General features: G+C 37.1%; 1 protein-coding gene across 6 annotated transcripts in view; it reads right to left on the bottom strand.

Annotated features, from left to right (window-relative positions):
• CABIN1 (calcineurin binding protein 1) overlaps positions 1 to 20427 on the bottom strand; it is a 235001-nt gene that overhangs the window by 209515 nt on the left and 5059 nt on the right. For all 6 annotated transcript variants that reach the window (XM_030582446.1, XM_030582448.1, XM_030582447.1 and 3 more), the window contains 11 exons: positions 17634 to 17747; positions 17306 to 17440; positions 15214 to 15394; positions 12517 to 12646; positions 10458 to 10607; positions 9051 to 9334; positions 7242 to 7410; positions 4793 to 4929; positions 4120 to 4337; positions 1375 to 1453; positions 927 to 1114 (listed from right to left, as the gene is read on the bottom strand). In XM_030582446.1, coding sequence (XP_030438306.1) covers positions 927 to 1114; positions 1375 to 1453; positions 4120 to 4337; positions 4793 to 4929; positions 7242 to 7410; positions 9051 to 9334; positions 10458 to 10607; positions 12517 to 12646; positions 15214 to 15394; positions 17306 to 17440; positions 17634 to 17747 — 1785 coding nt within the window. The remainder of the gene's footprint in view (positions 1 to 926; positions 1115 to 1374; positions 1454 to 4119; positions 4338 to 4792; positions 4930 to 7241; positions 7411 to 9050; positions 9335 to 10457; positions 10608 to 12516; positions 12647 to 15213; positions 15395 to 17305; positions 17441 to 17633; positions 17748 to 20427) is intronic.

The following is a 20427-nucleotide window of genomic DNA, read 5'->3' as shown; positions in this document are numbered from 1 at the left end:
ATAGTCTATAAATGATAAGGAGGTTCTGTCCCCACTAATTTTTCTATGGAACAATCCAGTTTTTCATTAGATAGATTTCTTAAAGAAGGATTTTGAGATATGAAAATAAAAAGGGAAATGAATTACTCAGTGGGTGCATATGAAATTAACTGATATTGTACTTTATTAATTGAAGATTAAAAGATTAAAGTTTGATTAGTCAAACCCACATTTTTCTTCTCATCAGTTTAGACTTGAGTACAATCTGTAAACATTTTCTTCCTTGCCTTAAGAAACTGATGCTTGAAATAAAATAATGACGTAGTCTGGAATCTAATAAATAACTTTTCTTTGGACTGTTTACTTGAGCAATCAGTCTAGGACAAACTGCTTGAAAATCTGTACGTGAAATGAATAATTGTTGTCAAAAGAAGGCTCAAGCTCCATCAATCACAACACATAAATGTTGACTTGATGCACAATTGCATTTTGGATGTTCTATTTGGGCTTCTATTGCAGATTCTATGAGCTACAATCCAGGCTTCAGTCTGCTAGTGTGTTTGCGTCTTGCGGCTGCTCATTATAACTCCTGTCAAAATTTATTTCTGGGGACTGAAGACAAACTACTTTAAAAACATGTATATGTACCAAAATGACTGAATGCTGGTACAATGCATAAGAATTACGGCCAGATCCTTTGCATCTATCTAATTACTGAATGCCTATAGGGACATTTAATTAAACTAAATAAAATAGACAAATGTAACCTCTACTTTACCTTCAAATTAGAGCTCAGTCAAGATATTCCTGAATTACTTGACCCAAGTGCGTTGATGACTTACTATACCCACCACTTCAACTGCTTATAGTAATTCTAAAGTCTATTTGTTTAAAAAATATGCTAAATGTGAAAAATTCTATTTGTTGAACTCAAAATGAAAACAAACCTGCAAAGCTAGAAAGCGAGCCTTCAGCCAATACACTCGAGCCACAAACTCCAGCCAGCCTTCCTCAAACAGATCTCGCTGGGAGGATGCAAACGAGAGCTGCAACAAGTCCCCCAGAAAATGGGATCCTGGGAAATCAGGACCAAACTTTCCGTTCACAGTGGCAGAAGGGCAATTTCGAGGGGAAACTGTAAATTAATTTATTACAGTTTAGCATAAAATCACATTCTCCCTCTGCAAACAGTTCCATGTGCAGCAGCTGCAACACTCAGCTCACCCTTCTAACACAAACTAATAAAAAAAGATTATGAACTACTGTACACATCCATTGCTAAGACCTACATCTGGAGAAGTAACTGCTCAGTATTCTAATAAATGATTCACAAAATTTCTTACAAGTTTAATTTACATTGTAAGAATAGCCTAGCAGAGAAAAACCAATTCTCACCTGAAGAGCTCTTCCCTTTGGTCAGCAACCATTGGTCAAGTTGTAGTTCCATGCAAGAAAGACTCATCAGCATCATATCCTACAGGGAAGGTATGAAGAGGTCAGGGAAGAATATAAAGAACCTTGTTTGGAAAAGTAAAAAGAAGTTAGCTTCCTTTCAAGTGAATTGTTTTCTAATTAATCCTCTTTTGTGATTTCCATTTCCAAGCTATAGCCATCGTGGCTTTCTTCTGTCTAAGGAAGGGAGGTTTCCCTCTTTCTATGATGCTGAGTAGGATTAAAGAGACATCCCTCCTCCACCTTTTACAACAGAAAGAGGAATAAAAAAAATCTGTTTATGAAAAGATAAGACAATCTACTGGGGAAGAAGATAAGAAGGGAACAGTTGGCCCAGTCTTGAAAAAGAGCAGCATCCTCAATCTAAAATACAACCATTTTAAATTGCTTTATCATTAATACTTTATGTTAGAACATCTGGGAAAAAAACACATCAAAAGGCTGAGATGAATACTGAAGAAGTTGTAGACATCAAGGAGATCGAGCACATGTGCTAGTTTGCCAGCTCATTAATGCTTTCTGCATAAAGACAGGTGGATTAAAAAAAAAATGGATAGTTGTTGTTCCTGGTAACACTGGATGTTCTGTTACTGCTCTTACAGACATGGTTGTGCGGATTAAAGAGAAAATTATTTTTACATTTTTTTCACAGTAACTAGGGTTGTAACTGCAGCTCCATCTGAACAGGGTGAAAGCTCCTGACATGGGTTCAAAAATCTCTGTACTCTAAAATCTTTGCATATTTGTTACACCCAAAGGCGTCATCTTCCATCCCAAATAAACTCAAAAACAAAAGGGCATCTTGGAAATCAGTTTATAATCAAAGTTAAATGGAAAGATTCAGAAGCAATATATATTAATCAGAACTCTCGAATTTCCTAATATTTATTTGTGTAAAATCTAATCCATAATGTTGTATGTAGTAATTCTGATATTTTAATTTAATATATAAGTAATAAGGATCAAGCAGTCATATACAAATAAATGAAACAGTGATATATATAGCAATAGATATACATGCTAGTGTAGATTGTTTAGAGTATGTTATATCGATACAGCAACACTACTTTTTTAAATCACCAAGATATTATTTTCAAAGCTCAATTTTATTTTGCACAGAATTAAATACGCTGGTGATGGAAAAGCTGAAATGTGATAAATAGCAAAAGAGGAAATTTATTTGGGAGTGTAGTTACCATGAATACTCAGTCAGAACTCTTCAGCTACAGGTCTGATCCTTCTTGCTAATGTCTTAAAAACACAGTAATATAGACAGCAGCCAGTGGACAAAGAATATAGCATTTTGCTTTTACTGTATGTACCACATACAGTATTTAACCTAAAATGTGTGCATTCATGTAAACCAGGCCCATTTTGGGTTCCAATTTATTGTATAATTTTTGTTTTTCTGTTTTGTATTTGTGAAATATATACACCTGTATTTGGAAAAGGAAATAAAAGTTTTTCATTGTACTTTCACTATGGGATGTAATTATTTTTTAAAAAACAAGCTCAACAATTTGCCATTAATTAAGTCGCTATACCTTTTATAAGTTTTATTTAAAACAGGGACATCCTAAAACCCATGTACAGTAAAAGCTCTTTTATCCGGCATTTCACCAAGCAGCAAATTCTATAGACTAACATTTCTGAGCTGCAATGAAAGTATGGTTTATAGTGCGGTTAGTGAGCGGCTGGCAGGGGGCTGGGGCATGGGAGGGAGTTTGGGTCCTGGAGGGGACTTGGAGCAGGGAGTTGGGGTGTGAGAGGCACTCACCTCCAGCGGCTTCCCGCAAGCAGCTCCCTGTCCCTGCTGCTGCTGGCGAAGTCACAGCCACGTGGCTTTGCAGGCATGCTGCCTCCATCCCGATTCCCGGAGCACTGACTCTGCGGCTCCCAGCCCATTGGCTGGGAACCATGGCCAATGGGACACGTGGGGGGCAGCACCTGCAGATGGAGGCAGCGTGCCTGCTTGCAGAGCTGCCTTGCCACGCCTCCGCCAGGAGCAGAAGGGATGGGGAGTCGCTTGCAGGGAGATGTTGGAGGTGAGTGCCCCACCTGCCCCCATCTGGCATCCCGAGTTCCCTCCCATGCCTCAACCCCCTGCTCCAAGCCCCCTCCTGGACTCAAACTCCCTCCCATGCCCCGGCACCACACTCCAAACCCCTCCCTTTGAGTTAACCAGCATTTTTAATTTACCAGCATCCCCTTCCCCCCATTCCTCCAGCATGCCAGTTAAAAAAGCTCTTATTGTACTTGAAACCTTGGTATGGCATCTAAACCATAAAATTTTTTGAGCCAAACAACAATGCTGCACAGACCATAAAAAATGCTCCGTGAATGGTGCAGCCTCAACTCAGCCCTTAAAGGCAGAACACAAAGCTGTGTGTGCATGCCATTTGAGATGCAAGAAGCAGCTCCAGACACAGAGTGAAAGATCAAAGTATGTGTAAGTTCTGTAAGATATAGCAGTTCAGTGACAGAAACAACAGTGCCAGCTGCAGTGCACTAGAGTTGTTTTTTTGACTGAAGCTAGCACTAGAGCTAACAATATGACAGGCATAGATCATGAGAAGGACAACCTGAGCTTGAGCTGCCACACTGAGCTTAGCCACTTTCAAGACACACACAGCAATATACAGTGGATGGGGAAAATTAAGCAGCTCAAAAAATAGAGCGTTTCCTTACCTTGATGTGCTGGTTGCTACAATCCCTCAGTAACGGGTTGGGCAAATTACTACTGTGCTTTCTCCAACTATTGTAGATACTAAGGACCACCTCTGACAAGCCAGGTGGCCACTTCACGAGGAACTTCTGGCTGATTACTTTCAGATATCTCATCATCAGTTCCAGGATGCCACCATTGTTCAGGTTATCCAATAGGAATTCATGAACATCTTGCTTCTCTGGAAAGCAGATGAGCACAAAGTCTATGAGACCTGTTTGTTGAAACTAATCACATTTAATTCCTTGCCTCACTTCTAAGAATAATACTTTTAATGCTTTGTGACATTTAGCACACATCTTGCATAAAGAACATCCATAACACCTTTATGACACAGTGGTTCTCCTTTTGCAGGAGTAGCTTGAATTTATGCAGAATAAAGTGACTATACTAAAATGGTTAAATGAGATCATGCACACAACACAGATCACACACAGTAAATAAGCAGCCCAATGAAAACACAAAAATGATTTATGAATACAGTGAAGCTCAGTCAACTGATCTATTAAAATAAACCCTTTAAAATAACACATTCTTTTGTGCACAAAAAGAAAGAAAACAGAAGAAGTGGGAGTAAAAAAGCAGATAAAGGGAAAAAGAAAACAAGTAGAAAAATGGATATGCTGAAGTCCCTACCAGATTCCATGAATGTTGTAGAGGCAAATGACAGTCTATGTGGTCCAATATGCTGGAAATTCTCTTGTTTGATCTCTGATTGTACCTCGTAGTTATTGAAAGGATCATCCTCTTCCTCTGGATCCAGTTTCCTCAGCCTGGGTGAAAACAAATAAAAAACAGTATTTGTGAGAGTTTGAATATTACTTTCAATAACAAATAGCTTGCCAGGTGTAGGTGTTATGTATATTTTCACAATGGAAGTACCCTAGTTGGAGTTCATCATCAGAAATTTACATTTATTCCCAGACTTCATCAGAGGAAAAAGCCTCAAGCATGCTATACCTAAAATTGGAAAGAAACAGCCTACAGAAAAGAGCAAATCCCAGCAAATAAGCATCAGAAACTGACAAGACTACTCCACAACATTTGGAATTGTTTTTCAAAAAACAGTATTATCAGCACTGTTATTTTAAGTACTAGCAGATCCAAACCCTTTCAGCAATGCAACTTAACATTTTCCTTTCAGAAGGATCTTTGTTTTTTAAATCATCTCACTCAAATCAGTAATCAATGTAAAAACAAAATATGTCTTCTGATTTAAATGAGAAATGCTGATCTGATTTGTTGACAATGATATTGGGGTCTATACAGCCCCAATATGGTGTAAATCATACCCACTTCTTAACTATGCAAAAACGTTCATGACATGCTTCTGCTTCTTCTCTAGAAAACAGTGAGCGAAATAACCTACATGAGAATACCTTACATAAACTTAAAAGAAAAAAAAAAGTATTTCTTTTCTTTCAAGTTATTTTTCTCTATCAAGGGACAGATTCCAGAAGACAAGCTGTTTGACTTATAAAAGCCCAGTTCTGAAACAGGAAAATATCCTAATTGCCTTGTTTCAAGAATAAGAAATAGATATGATGAAACTGATCATAAATTTGAACTTATTTTTAATTTTGCACATGAATGAATGTTGAGTGACTGGTTGTTGCAGAGCATCTCTTCCAAACAGCTATTTTTACAGGGATTTTGTGTTGAAATTTTTGTAAACTAATGACAATGTCACCTCAATACCCTTTTACGATGATAAGACCATGACAACTTCCTCAAAAGTGGTATCATCCAGAGTTTTTTACATATTTTTTTGGGTAATAGACTTTATCTGTGTAATATGTAAAACACTGAATATTTTTGAAGTTGCTAATCTAAACAGGACTTTTCCTAAAACCAAGGCTAAGGATGACCTCATTTGAAACTGACTGGACCAAGATGCATGGCTGCAAGGCAGGCCTCGCACAAGACTTGTTCGAAGACCTTAAGGGAGGCACTGCAAGATAAGAGTAAGTAAAGTTTACAAACTGTAAGAATTAAGGATAAGGCCAAGAAGCATCATCTTCTGGGTCCCAAGACACCAGAGGGACAACTGGGGGGAGAAGAATTCATAACATCAATAATCAGGCCAGTCTTACCCAGGAGGAGACCCGCTAGTGAGACGCACTTTGCCAGCAGAACATTATCATTTAATTCCTTGACTGCACTTCCAGCTCTTACTCAGAGTGCCCAGAAGACTGTGAGAGCAGAAGGAGCTTGCAAATTCCCTGTTACCTTAATACCTTATTTTTCCTTTTTCAGTTTTTGTCTTTTGTTCTTATTAGCTGGCAGATGACCCAGACCATTAGACTTTTTATTTTTAGGATTTGGAAATGAAAAGTGCAGCTGTGTGCATGCATGTGTGTGAGAGCACCCATAACACTCAAGCAAGGAAGGCACTTGAAAGAAAAGTGCCTCAGATAAACAGTCCTCAATATTGTCTCATAAAAATTACACAGAGTGTGTTCTATGTTTCAAAGTCTTAAAAGAGTTGAGATTGTCATCTGTCACTTCTGGTCAAAGTTGACTACTTGTCCAACTTCTCTTGTTCTGTAGCAGTCTGTATTTTTATAGTCTGTCTCATTTTTGAGGGGTGGGAGGAGAAGGGGGTAAAGGTTAACCAACACACAAGACTGAAATTTAAGGAGGAAAAGTTTGATAATTGGATCTGAGGTTGTACTCCAGACATTAGACAATAATTCGGTTTTGATATTAAGATACTTAACCATTCAAATGAGAGAACTGATGGACTTTTGTCAAACTCTTTAACTGTGACTTCTAACCAAATGGTACAGCCACCTCCTCAGAATGTATAATAATTTGTTATTTTTGTATTAATCTGATGATTTAATTAAATTTATGATTTAATTCAATCCACTATTGAGATTAACTTGCTTTATTGATTTTATGGCTGTTATTTTTAATAGTTTTAACACAATTTATAAAAAGATACCGAATCACATTTCTTTCAATAAGTAACATGAGTCTAGTACCTCTGAGGATTTGGGTGGATAACCAGCAGGTCAACAAAAAAGCCTGCGGTGCTCACAGAATGCCAACAACTCTCATCACAAGTGAAGGTCTGCTGTACCTTGAAGGAAGGAACTTTACTAACAGTTCTTGAAAGTCAACTTTCTCCTCCTTTTTACATTTGGTATTTCGGACTCTAGCAGACCGCCTTTTTGCAGTTTCACCACTATCTTCTGTAATTCTCCTCCGCTTCACCCCTTTCTTGGATTTATCACTAACAGTTGTGTCACCTAGAAAACAGAGTCAAACATTTTCAAAACTCAAATTGCCAAATAACACACAATGGATAATGTTGCTTAATATCATGGTGATTTATGAAAAATATTTTAAATTTACTTTATTCTATGGCAACATCAAGGACCCAATTCTGTTCCTACTGAAGACAATGGCAAAATTCCTATTAACTTGAATCATTTACACGGCACTGTGGTTTGATGTTGGCCTTGTAGCCCACGTAAACAGAATGTTTATCACTGATCAAACTACAGTTAGGCCTAAATCATTTTTTGTTTCACAGAACAGTTACCATAAAAAATTAGCTAATATGATATACAGGAAGAGTTACAGTAGTGACTTGAGTCAAGGCAGATAGAGAACCCTACACTGTATTTCTACAGGACCAAACATGATGGGAAACCTGGGAACTGCCGTGACAATAACAAGTACTATGATTTTACTATTTATATATAAAGCTACTTATTCTATTACAATGTGCAAAAATAATTGCATCTCTTCATTAAGAAATGCATAGCTCAAATTCTAATTTTTCTTCTTTTAATTTGAATACAAAGTAAATTAAGTTCGACATTCATGACGTTTTGTAGGCATGTAAATACTGGTCAGAACTAAGAAGCAGACTGGTTGAAAACTTGGGTTTTTTAATAGACTTTCCTTTAATCTTCTAATTTTCAGTACAATTTTGTGGCTTTTAAGGAAAACATAGGACTCTGCCTAGAGCTCTAACATCTGTGAATTCCCATAAACATCAACCAAAGACTAGTAACCTTGTGAACAACAACAACTATAGATACAGATATATATATATATATACACACACACACACACACACACACACACACCTCCCTACACAGTATATGCCTTAGAACATCTGAGATTATGAATATCATCATGCAAACAAATAAGTACATATGGAAGCAGAGAATTAAAACAGGTCAAGCGGCTGATCTTATTTAATAGTAATAATATTTTGTCTTTTTATGGTTCCTTTCATCTGACAGCCTCAGGGTGCTTTACAAATACACCTCTATCCCGATATAACGCTGTCCTCGGGAGCCAAAAATATCTTACCACGTTATAGGTGAAACCATGTTATATCAAACTTGCTTTGATCCGCTGGAGTGCGCAGCCCTACCGCCCCAGAGCGCTGCTTTACCATGTTATATCCGAATTTATGTTATATTGGGTTGCGTTATATCGGGGTAGAGGTGTATTAACAAAATTAAGCCACAAATCACCCAGGCATTATGATCCTTATATTACAGATGGGGAAACTGAGGCATGAGACAGCAGCACAGTCAAGAATAGAAGGGATTAGATACTACAGTGATAAGTGCTATAGAAAACCAATTTATGGACAGAACTCGGAGCTAATCATTAACCAATACCTCCTAGATCATTTAGACAGCTCTCTCTTTTTTAAAGTAATTGTTTTACAGATTATCACAGCTTTATATGACTGAACTTTTCTTTTTCTGACATGGAATATACGTACATTGAAAATGCATTGGATCAGCTAGAAGACAGTTTAGAAAACACACATTTCTAAAGACAACAGAAATTTTCCAGACTCGTTTACCTCTGCAAAGACAACAGTGTTATCTGGAATTGTAGACTAAAGTACTTTGCTCACCTATAGGCATGACTGGTTCCAGTAAATTCTCATTATGACTGGAAAAACTGGGTGTCATTGGAGTGTAAGTTAATACTGGGTCACTTATTGTAACCACTGGATTAGTGCTGACAGGATTGGGCTGGATAACACTGACAGGAGTAGAGGTAGGAGAAAGAATCAAGTGCTGGACTGGGTCTTGGTACTCTGAGAGGTCAATTCTTTTCCCCAGGCTCGGTCGAGGAGGCTCACATGTTGTCAGATGATGATACATAGCAAGTAAACTTTCTCCTAGACACTTCCACCTGCATGTAAAACACACAATCACAACATGACCTTATTAACACTTAATTTATTCATTTATTCATTAGCTTTTACCACATAACCTTCTGTATTACAGTTAAAAACCCCTTTGCTGCAGGATGTAGGAATTACAATAAAGATGTTCTGCTACAGAAGGTTAGAATTACTGAGGGTACCAAAAGTGATTTTATCAGTGTAAGAGGAATAGATTCCTCATGGAGACAAAATCTGTCATACAACTAGAAAGCTGGAGAATATTATTTCTGGTACCCTGTCCCCTAGAGATTTCAGTTCAGGAGCAAATGTTTCATGGCTCTTGCTTCCTATTTGGAACATACTGTTGAACTACAGAGCAGGACCAACATTATCACAGAAATTAAAGCCATTATTTGGAAGGAGAATTAAGTATAATAGAAGGGAAATGGAGCTTATGATATGCTTCACACCCAGAGAAAGCATTCATTGCAGAGGAAATTGTTGTACTTCAAAACCAAAAACATTAACCCAGTTTGATATGAACCATTTTCAGGTCTAGCATTATACTCAATGGGAAAGGGCAAGATTTTTGTCAGCCTTTTACACAATTAGTAGTAACTTGCTCTGAAATTGGACTACTTGCAGAGGAAATTATTCAGTGCAAATAAGGGTGTCAGAATCAGGCCCTAAATAAGAAGATCACAGAAGTTTTTAACACACGTATTTAAAACATGTAATATACTCTAACAGGATTCCTAGACTATCCAAATGCACAATAGAACGTTTTTGTAAAATAGCTATTTGTTTATAAATCTCCATAATCCAAATGGTAAAATTATTAAAAACAAAAATTTATAAAAGTTTTAAAGTTCAGATACAAACCAATTAACACTGGAAATTTTCAAATTTTCTGTTGTGAAGATATACTGAATTTAGCTACTTGTTCCTAGTTCATACTGTGGTTTTGTTTCAGCATGTTTTAATTGGTATGTATCAACTTTAATCTGGAAACATGAACAGAGCCAGACTCCTTACAGATTACTGAAACTTAAAAAAAAATAAATATATATAATGAGGAAAAATACATGCTGAAGAGATTCCAATGAACCGAGGCCATGACTCTCTGAAACACAGACTATGACGACTTACGTGAAAAAGGGAACTGGCTGGACAAGCTTAAGATCTGGTTCTCTCTCTCGCACCATTAGAGCTTGCCTCTTTCTACGTAGCTCCAATGCTTCATCTATGATTGCTCTTGTTTCAGCTGCACTCACATTCACATCATGGATTGACATGTCACTGAGAGGTGGTGAAAAAGGAAGACAACATAGGTAGTTTTATTTTTTTAATATCAAATAGAGATTAATTTAAGATTCTCCTCCAACGTAGGGTACAAAAACAGTAATCACATATAAATGCACATATACTTTTGTTCACAGTTCATTCTAAAATTAGATGGTTTGAGGCAGATTCTCCTCTTTCACTTTCTAAAAAGTGTGAGATGAATAGGAAAGCAGTGAAATGATTACAGCAATGCTATTGTTATGGCTGAGAAGCTCCTTTTGTTCTATGGTCTCATTTTGAGCAACTCAATGTTTCAGCAAAAATAACACGTGGGATTGAAAATTCTCTTGCAGGTTTTCAGTCCAGAAGTGGATTTTTTGAAAGCTTGAAAAATATTTATTCCATTGTTTTTGAGATATCAGACAGTGGGGAAAAAATGATCATTAAATGCTTTGCTGAATTTATGTGCATAAAGCTTTGCTAAATTATGGCCTAAGTAACTAACCAACCAAAAGTTTAGGTCAGAGGCCCTTATTTTGTATATCTGACTCAAGTCAAAAAACAAGATCACCCTTCCTCTTAAGATTCACTAGCTCCTTCCTTGCAAGCTAGCAAGCCATCCCTACACTAAACTTTTATCATAAGAGGCATCAGGAGCCCAAGTAGGGTCGGCAGCCTTTCTGCTTTTTCCCAGCACACACTCCACCTTAACTACCTAGGATTATTTGAGGCTGTAACTGTATGTCCACAAAAAATTAACTTTCAAATCACGTTTCATATGCTCAGCTGCTGAGCACTCAAGAGTTTGCTATGCTCTAAAAAATAGAAAGAAAGCCAGTGATACATCTGCGTCCCTTCAGATGGTTCCCCACACTTCATGTTTCAAAATTTGCAGGCCATGTAGAGTACAGTGCCTATAATGTGAAAAACTATTTGAATGCCAGAACAAAGAATCAACAGATGTGCACCAAGACTCACATCCCACTTTAATTCATCCACATATTAAGGCACTGATGTTATCAACATGCGCAGGAACATAAAGTATTACAGATGCACAATGGGACTGAGTTACAGTTGAATTAAAATCCTAATTTTGAATTCCTTGAGTTTTGCTGATGGACAGAGTGTTAGATGGGGAGTCAGGAGACCTGGCTCTGCTGTTGAACTGCTGGTGATTTTGGGTAAATCACTTCAATTCTCTGTCACTGTTTCTCCCACCTTTTAGATTATAAGATCTTCAAGGAAGGGAGAAGTCTCTAACTATAGGTTTGTACAATGCTTAGCACTATGGGACCCCAAACTTCACTGGGGTTTCTAGGCATTATCATAACAAACAATAAAGTAACAAATGTCAACCATAATGTTGCAATAACATAGTTCTCAGAATATATATAAATAATTCAAAGGCTCACATAATCTTACAGGAGTCTTGCATCTCAGATACCACAGAAGCTTACAAAACTAACAACCATATACAATTCTCACTGAAGTCAATGCAAGTCTTCACATTGACTTTAGGGACAGCTGGAGCTTGTCCCAAGTCAAATTCCCTGGAATAGTGGTAATTAAGAAGTGATTTCAATTAGGAAAGTAAATCCTGAAAAGAACAGACAAGGAATGTGGATGTACATGTTTCAATTATACAGTTATATATAAAAGCAAAACACAATAATGGGAATTTTAAAAAGTCTGGGAACTAAAATAATTTTGGAACACTACAAAAAAAAGTTAGAGTTTTCTTCCTGCAACAAGTAATTAACATGGAATATAGTGCCAAACACACCAGGGAGGTTTATTTAGAAGATAGAGACTACATGGTACAATTATATTAGTGTAAAGGGTTGGACTTCACTAGGCTTTCTGAACTACTCCTATCCTAAAATTCTAATGTAAGAACTATAGGATGATTAAGAATGAGATTCACCATTTGAGGAACATCCTTAATGAGTCTTTCCTGAGGCAAGGTTGCTCCTCAAAAATCTTCTCCTTCAGTACCAGTCCTTTGCTGTATTGGCAGTCTTTCTCCAGAGCTTTGCAGATAAAATACAAACATGCTAGTAGAGGGAAACAGAAATAAGAATTATGGGCAATTTGACACTATGAATCATTCAAAAGTTCCCACTTCTGGGATAAACTACTAACAAGATTTTAACAATCTCCAACTGGACATGAAACATTTCTACAATCATTGGTTTGTAATTCTCTCTGCAAATGGTTAAACACACAGAAATACAATTTAAATAACTTACCTGAGCATCCTAATCATAACCTCACATTCTCAAGTTTTAGCCTCTAAAAACAAATCTACAACTTGGCTAAACAGCTTAAAGTCATTTACCATCAGATTTTGGTTTCAAATACCCTTTTTCTGAAAAACAGGAATCCATTAGTGTTTTTACACCATTCCTCAGCATTTATCATGATTCCTGTATTACAAATTGCATTACAGCAGGAAAGGCCATATCCTGCATTCCTTACTCACCGGAGTAATTCAATTAAGACTATTCTCACGAGGAAGGACTACAGGATCAGGTCCTACATCTCTAATTTACCTTGGAGCCACCTATTAGCCTTCATTTGTATTGGTTCATCTACCACATAAAATCTGGATTTAAAGGTTGAGAGCCAGTTATAATCAACTGCTGCATAATTAGCCATGCCAGGCTAAGAACTATATTGTAGTTTTATACTCAAACCCTGGAGGTAACTTGCTAGAAATGACAACAAAGACAGAACATGCATGAGAGTGAAAGAGGTCTACAGGGAAGCTTCTTGCAGCAGCTCTGATGTATAATAGATCACAGCTTCAGATGAGACTTCCACTCTAAATCATACAGATATTTTTTAAATGTTGTGGGGCAGAGGAGAATAGATTATTACCCACAGAAATAAATATCCTTCTGCACAGAGATTAATATCCTCCCATACGAAAAAAAGTATGGATTAAAAAAGAACTTGATTGAAATGTTTGCTGTTTCCTCCTTTTATCTGCTTAAGCAGAGTTTAAGAGTGCCATTCGTAACTTCAGACTGGCCCAGGGACATAACTCTCTTGCTGCATGGTGCAGAGGGGATAGAAGCAGTAGATATCCTGTCCTTATGGACTAAAATTGGAGAAGAGAGAGGAATTAATGCTACATCTTCCCTCTTTAAAGACTACAGAGAACTTTCCTCAGGAACAGCATGTAGTTGGGACTCCACAGGTTTTTTGGAGTTGTGTGACCTTCTGGAAGGAAGTATGGCAAAGGATAGCTGCTCTCAACGGCATCATCCTTTGCTATAATTCCAGCAGAAATTAATGGTGACTTTATCAGCTGGAACTTTTGCACAAACCCATTCCATGTTATCTTCCCATTAGGTGGGTAGAGTGGTATAATGCAGCTCTTAGGGAAGCTGAGCTACTGGGAAAAAGGGGAGCGGCCCGGGAAGCAGTATGGATCCCTGGTCCTCTGTGGAATTTCCTCACAGATCTTCAGACATTTACACAGGTGCTGGACCTTGTCCTCTGCTCCCTTTGTGGCCCCGAAACCGTCTACTGACAAGGTATCTCAGAAACTCCACAAGCTACAACACTGAACTTCCTTATGTGTATTTTTCCATGGAGTGCATTACCTGGTTCTTAATAGTTAAATTACTACCACACGCTGTTCATTAATTACAATGGAACCAGCTTATAGAGAATCCTGTTGTACTACAGTTCTACTTATAGAGGAGTGATAACTGTGGTGCAAAGCGAATATTTTCTTCACTTCAGTTTATTTAACTAGTTCAGTTCAATGACTAGCTCATGCAAGGGTAAGAAACCAGTTGGGAATTGAAAAACCAGTAAAGGCTTGCTTTCCTCTTCCACTCTATGAATAAAACTTAGGTGTGAGAGAATGAGATCTCCTATTTCTAAAATCTTGAAGGACCTAGTGACCATAGATAATCAATTCAAGCCCTAACTGCAGATACTTCCTTTGTTTAATAGATCAGTTGGTTTTAAATGCAAAACATTTCTGATAAAAACTTTTAATGTAGCCAACATATTTAAGGTAATTTTATTTAATAAACAATTTAAATGCTGTTTTTGTGAAATTTTAATTGAATCTAGACTCATGTATCCAACCAGGGATACTGAATTCAAAATATTTTCCCTTCAAAAGATCTTGTTTACAGTCCACCTCAAACATAGTCTACAGAAAAGCAAATCCTTTAGGGGATCAGGGGAGAAACGCATTTCAACTCAATATCCATGGTTGGAACTTTTGTTTCCTTGCCCCTCGTTTGTGTGTTCTGTTTGGGATCCCTTGTAACATATAAAGATATAAACTTAATTTTAATTTCCATTATTTCAAAAAGTAGTACGAATTCTAAAAGAGAAAAGAACTGAATAAAAATACTGAGCACAATGATGGTTTTCAATAAACAAATACAGCAGACAGGGATTTTTACTGTAATTAAAACCAGTTACAGATCACTATACTTTACCATGAAAAATTTACACATTACATTTCAATACATTGCATATTTAAGATATTGTGTCAGTAAGACTGCATCACTGTACTGTTCTGATCATACTGATTTTTACTTGAATTAATTACACATTTTAAGAAAAATTATACAAAACTAGCTGTACTTACTTGTATAGTCACTAAGCGTGTACAAGACGGTGATGAGGTTATCTAAACAAGGCCAGTGATCAGGATTACATCTGAGTCCTTCTTCAAAAGCATGACGTGCCAGTGGCATACGGATTAACCTTATTGCTACATGACCAATTTTATACCATAGGTTGACATCAGTAGAGTCTAACATTACAGCCTAGAAAACATAAATATCACACCATATACACGTCAACACATGCATGTGTGTGTGTACACGTTGCCTTATATAGTTTGTATTTTCTGGAGCTGAGGTTTATGATGGAACATTATTGTTCTTTGCAACTGAAATGGTGAGCAAGTAATACATATTTATTACCTAAACATACACACAATACATGCAAATTAGGACTGTCGATTAATCGCAATTTAATTCACACGATTAGCTCAAAAAATTATTTGTGATTAATCATAGTTTTAATTGCACTGTTAAACAATAGAATACCAATTGAAATTAAATATTTTTGGATGTTTTTCTATATTTTCAAATATATTGATTTCTATTACAACCTAGAATAAAAAGTGTACACTGCTTACTTTATATTATTTTATTACAAATATTTGCACTGTAAAAATGATAAAAGAAACAGGATTTTTCAATTCACCTCATACAAGTCCTGTAGTGCAATCTCTATCGTAAAAGTGCAACTTGCAAATGTCAATTTTTTTTTGTTATATAACTGCACTCAAGAACAAAACAATGCAAAACTTCAGCGCCTACAAGTCCACTCAGTCCTACTTCTTGTTCAGTTAGTCGCTAAGACAAACAAGTTTGCTTACATTTATGGGAGATGATGCTGCCCACTTCTTATTTATAATGTCACCAGAAAGTGAAAACAAGCATTTGCATGGCACTTTTGTAGCCGGCATTGCAAGGCATTTATGTGCCAGATATGCTAAACATTCATATGCCCCTTCATGCTTCGGCCACCTTTTCAGAGGACATGCTTCCATGCTGATGACGCTCATTAAAAAAATAACGTGTTAATTAAATTTGTGACTGAACTCCATGGGAGAGAATTGTATGTCCCCTGCTCTGTTTTAGCCACATTCTGCCTATGTACTCATGTTATAGTAGTCTTGGATGATGACTCAGCACACATTGTTCCTTTTAAGAACACTTTCACTGCAGATTTGACAAAACACAAAGAAGGTACAAATCTGAGATTTCTAAAGATAGCTACAGCACTCATCCCAAGGTTTAAGAATCTGAAGTGTCTTCCAAAATTTGACAGGGAAAAGGTGTGGAACCTGCTTTCATAAGTCTTAAAAGAGCAACACTCTGATGCAGAAACTACAGAACCTGAACCATTAAAAAAGAAAATCAAACTTCTGCTGGTGGCATCTGACTCAGAGGATGAAAATGAACATGCATTGGTCCACATTGCTTTGGATTGTTATTGAGTAGAACCTGTTATCTGCATGGATGCATGTCTTCTGGAATGGTGGTTGAAGCATAAAGGGACATATGAATCTTTAGCACATCTGGCACGTAAATATCTTGTGACACCAGCTACAACAATGCCATGCGAACGTCTGTTCTCACTTTCAGGTGACATTGTGAACAAGAAGTTGGCAGCATTACCTCCCACAAATGTAAACAAACGTTTGTCATGAAAGTTGAACTTACAAATGCAGAATTATGTACAAAAAATAACTGCATTCAAAAATAAAATAATGTAAAACTTTAGAGCCCACAAGTCCACTAAGTCCTATTTCTTGTTCGGCCAATCGCTCAGAGACTGCACACTACAGCACATGTATTAGGTGAATTAAAAAATATATTTTTTTTACAGTGCAAATATTTGTAATCAGAAATAAATATAAAGTAAGCACTCTACACTCTGTATTCTGAGTTTTAACTGAAATCAATTTGAAAATGTAGAAAACAACCAAAAATATTTAAATAAATGATATTCTATTACTGTTTAATCGTGTGCTTAATCTTTTTAATCGCTTGCCAGCCCTAATGCAAATCATTTATACAAAATACGGTAAGGGTCTCATACATCTACTTCAGTAAGACTAGTAAATATTGAGACTCTCATACAGTACTCAGACTATACTGTACCTCCAAGTAGAACTCCATGGCTGTCTCCAGGTCATCTCGCTGTGCTGCCAATTGTGCTAGATTTTTATAGGTGGAATATTTTAACATCAAGCCTGGATGTTTTAACCCTTCTTTCTCATCACCAGAGAGAACTGCCTGAAAATTGTAAACAAAACAATTGTACCCTTGACATCAGGAATTAGACTAGTGATAAACAGCAGCAAATAACCAGTCAACTGACAACGAACATTACATTTTTGAGTCATCCATGGCCAAGACACAACGGAGTGACACAAAATGCAATAAAGATGTGGCTATCTTTCACTTTGAGTCCCTAAATTTCACTGACCTCTTGCAGAAGACGAATCTCAAGCAGCTCATGGTAAGCTTTGGCAGACTCTTCAAATCGGTCATGTTTCTGAAGGTCCAAAGCTTTGTGATACAGAGCAAAAGCTTCTGCTTCCTGTGGGTCAAAATAACGAAATTAACAACATAAATCATTACAACTCCTATGCAGAAGTAAAACTTAAAATAGGAGCAAATTTATGTAATGGATTTGCTCTACTGATTTTTCTCTTAACTTTTTATTTAAGTCTTCAGAAATAAAAGAATAAAATATTAGAACAACCAAGGAGAATCACTGCAATACAATTAGAGATTGTAAGAAAATATGTGGAAGTCAAAAGCAATTTGCCTGGGGGGGGAAAAAAAAAAGGTGTGTTTAATACAGCCTTAAAACGACATGCATACCATGGCCATTATTCAGGAAATCATTTCTGTCAATCCCTATTCAGGAAAGCATTCATGCACATGCTTAACTTTAAGCACATACTTAAGTCCCATTTGCTTAAATGGAATAAGTATGTTTCTTTATTAATATGAACAATAAAGCACCCTCTCTGAATAGGTAGGCTTTCCCGAATTGGGGCCAATAGTTGTAATCAGGCTAAGCGCAGTTGTTGTTGTTAGAATTCTATCACCATTTCCTTCTGCAGTTTGTAAAATATTTTTTTTAAATCTACTTATAAAACCATACTAAAAGCTACCTGTCAAAGTGGTTAGTATTCAGCATAGTTTTACAATAGAAAAAACCAGTCTACACTGGTCAGGAAAATTAATTCAGTTATTGCTAGCAACTGCTCTACTTAAATATGGTAGCTGTTAGAATTTCATACACAGTATGAACAAGGCCTAAGTGAAGCTGTAAAATCTAAGATTTTAACAATAAATACATGTTCTTTTCTTTTAACTATTTCTATCTGATAAATATGATGATTTATCAATAATCTTAGCTAAATAATTCATTGATCCTACAATGAATTCCATGTGGGAAACCTCCTGCATCTGCACAGTCTTTATTATATGACAGAACCCTAAGAACTGAGACAGGCACTCCAATCGCCATGAGGAGTTAATCATTAAAGTAATTTCGGAGGAGAAGGGGAAGCAAAGTCCATCTCTCAGCTACAGAAAAATAAATGTATTTCTTCAGTTTATTAAAATACAACTACAGATGCCCATTCAGTGCTCTAGGTGCCTATCTCACAATTAAAAATCACAACATAAAAAAGGGCTGCCCATAAACATTAGAGACACGAAGTGGGTAAGGTAATACTTTTTACTGGACCAACATCTGTTGGTGAAAGAGAGAGGCTTGGAATCTTACATAGAGCAATTCTTCATAGCTACACCACCACTGCAAACAATGCCCATAAATATGTCCCCCTCAGCCGAAACTCTCCTCAACAAGCAAAACAAAGAGGAGAGGGAAAGGATGGGGTGTGAAGCATGGCCAGGTGGTTAACAAACCTGGGCTCTGGCAGACCAAGGAAAGGGAGTTCCAAAATCAAGGACCTCTCAAAGAGAATGCCCTGCCAGAAGCATCATCTCATTTACATTGAGAGAGCTACATGAGTGGTCCCATTGCTCTCAATTCTTATAGCATATCAGAGACATGCCACCCTGGAGGTCCTCTATTTTAATCTCTAACCTACCAGTCTAAATTTGGCCTCCAGGATCATTCTCCTACCTTTCCCTATGTCATTAGTACCTACATGTATCACAACCCTCCACTCCTCTCCAACACTTCAAATAAGTCTGTCTAGATGTCTGGAGAGGAAAAAAGATTGACAGGTGTTATCAACCAGATCTTTGGTCTATAAACAATTACAGAGGTAGTTTAAGCTGCTAGTTCTACTAATCAACATGCCTGTAGCTCCAGCTGTTTCTCCCTTTTGATTTTTCCAATTTTTACCAAGATCAATAAGGTTCTGCCTACTGAAGCCTAGACCATTCTTGAAATATTAGAATTGATCAGCTGCGGTATTGAAAAGTTATCACATTACATCTCTTTTCTCTGGCAATAATCTGTACCCATGAGACATTCTTTGCAAATCAGGAGAGTATTATACAGAAACAAACTGTACTCAGACTAGTTGTCTATAATTAAATGAATTATAATTATACTTCTGAATGAGATTTAATCAGCACTTTGAACTTTGCCTCTAGATTATCTTTGCTTAGCCCTGGTCTACACTGGGGAGGAGGGGAATCGATCTAAGTTATGCAACTTCAGCTATGTGAATAACTTGCTAAAGTCAACGTACTTAGATCGACACACCACAGTGAGTTGACTGCTGCCATTCCCCCGTGGACTTTGCCTGTGCCTCTTATGGCACTGGAGTACAGGAGCTGACAGGAGAGCACTCAGGGGTTGATTTATCGCGTCTAGATTAGATGCGATAAATCAATCCCTGTTGCATTGATCGCTGCCCACTGATCTGGCAGGTAGTGTAGACATACCCTCAGTTTACCTAACTACCATGACTGGAATGATTCACAAAGCTGAGAAACTGAGATCATTCCTATCGAAATGTCTTCAGTTTGTATCGTAAAGTAGAGTCAGGCAACTTATCTCTTCCAATATCTAATATTTCTTCAACTCTTCAATAAGCAGACAGGAAACTCAGCTCCTAAGCTAATGCAGCCTACTCACAAATAAGCCACACAGACGCACTGTACCCCATTTCAGCAGAGTCATGGTATGCTAAAGGGCTGGGTTTAGGAGATGAGCATATTAATGTAGCTCTTCCCCCTAGAACCAAAAATTACAAGAGAACAGACCCAATGTCGGGAGATTAGAA

The sequence above is a fragment of the Gopherus evgoodei genome, chromosome 13, assembly GCF_007399415.2.
Source record: "Gopherus evgoodei ecotype Sinaloan lineage chromosome 13, rGopEvg1_v1.p, whole genome shotgun sequence".
NCBI classification, from domain to species: domain Eukaryota; kingdom Metazoa; phylum Chordata; order Testudines; family Testudinidae; genus Gopherus; species Gopherus evgoodei.
The sequence above is the reverse complement of the archived record's forward strand: the minus strand, read 5'-3'. Positions and strand labels throughout refer to the sequence as shown.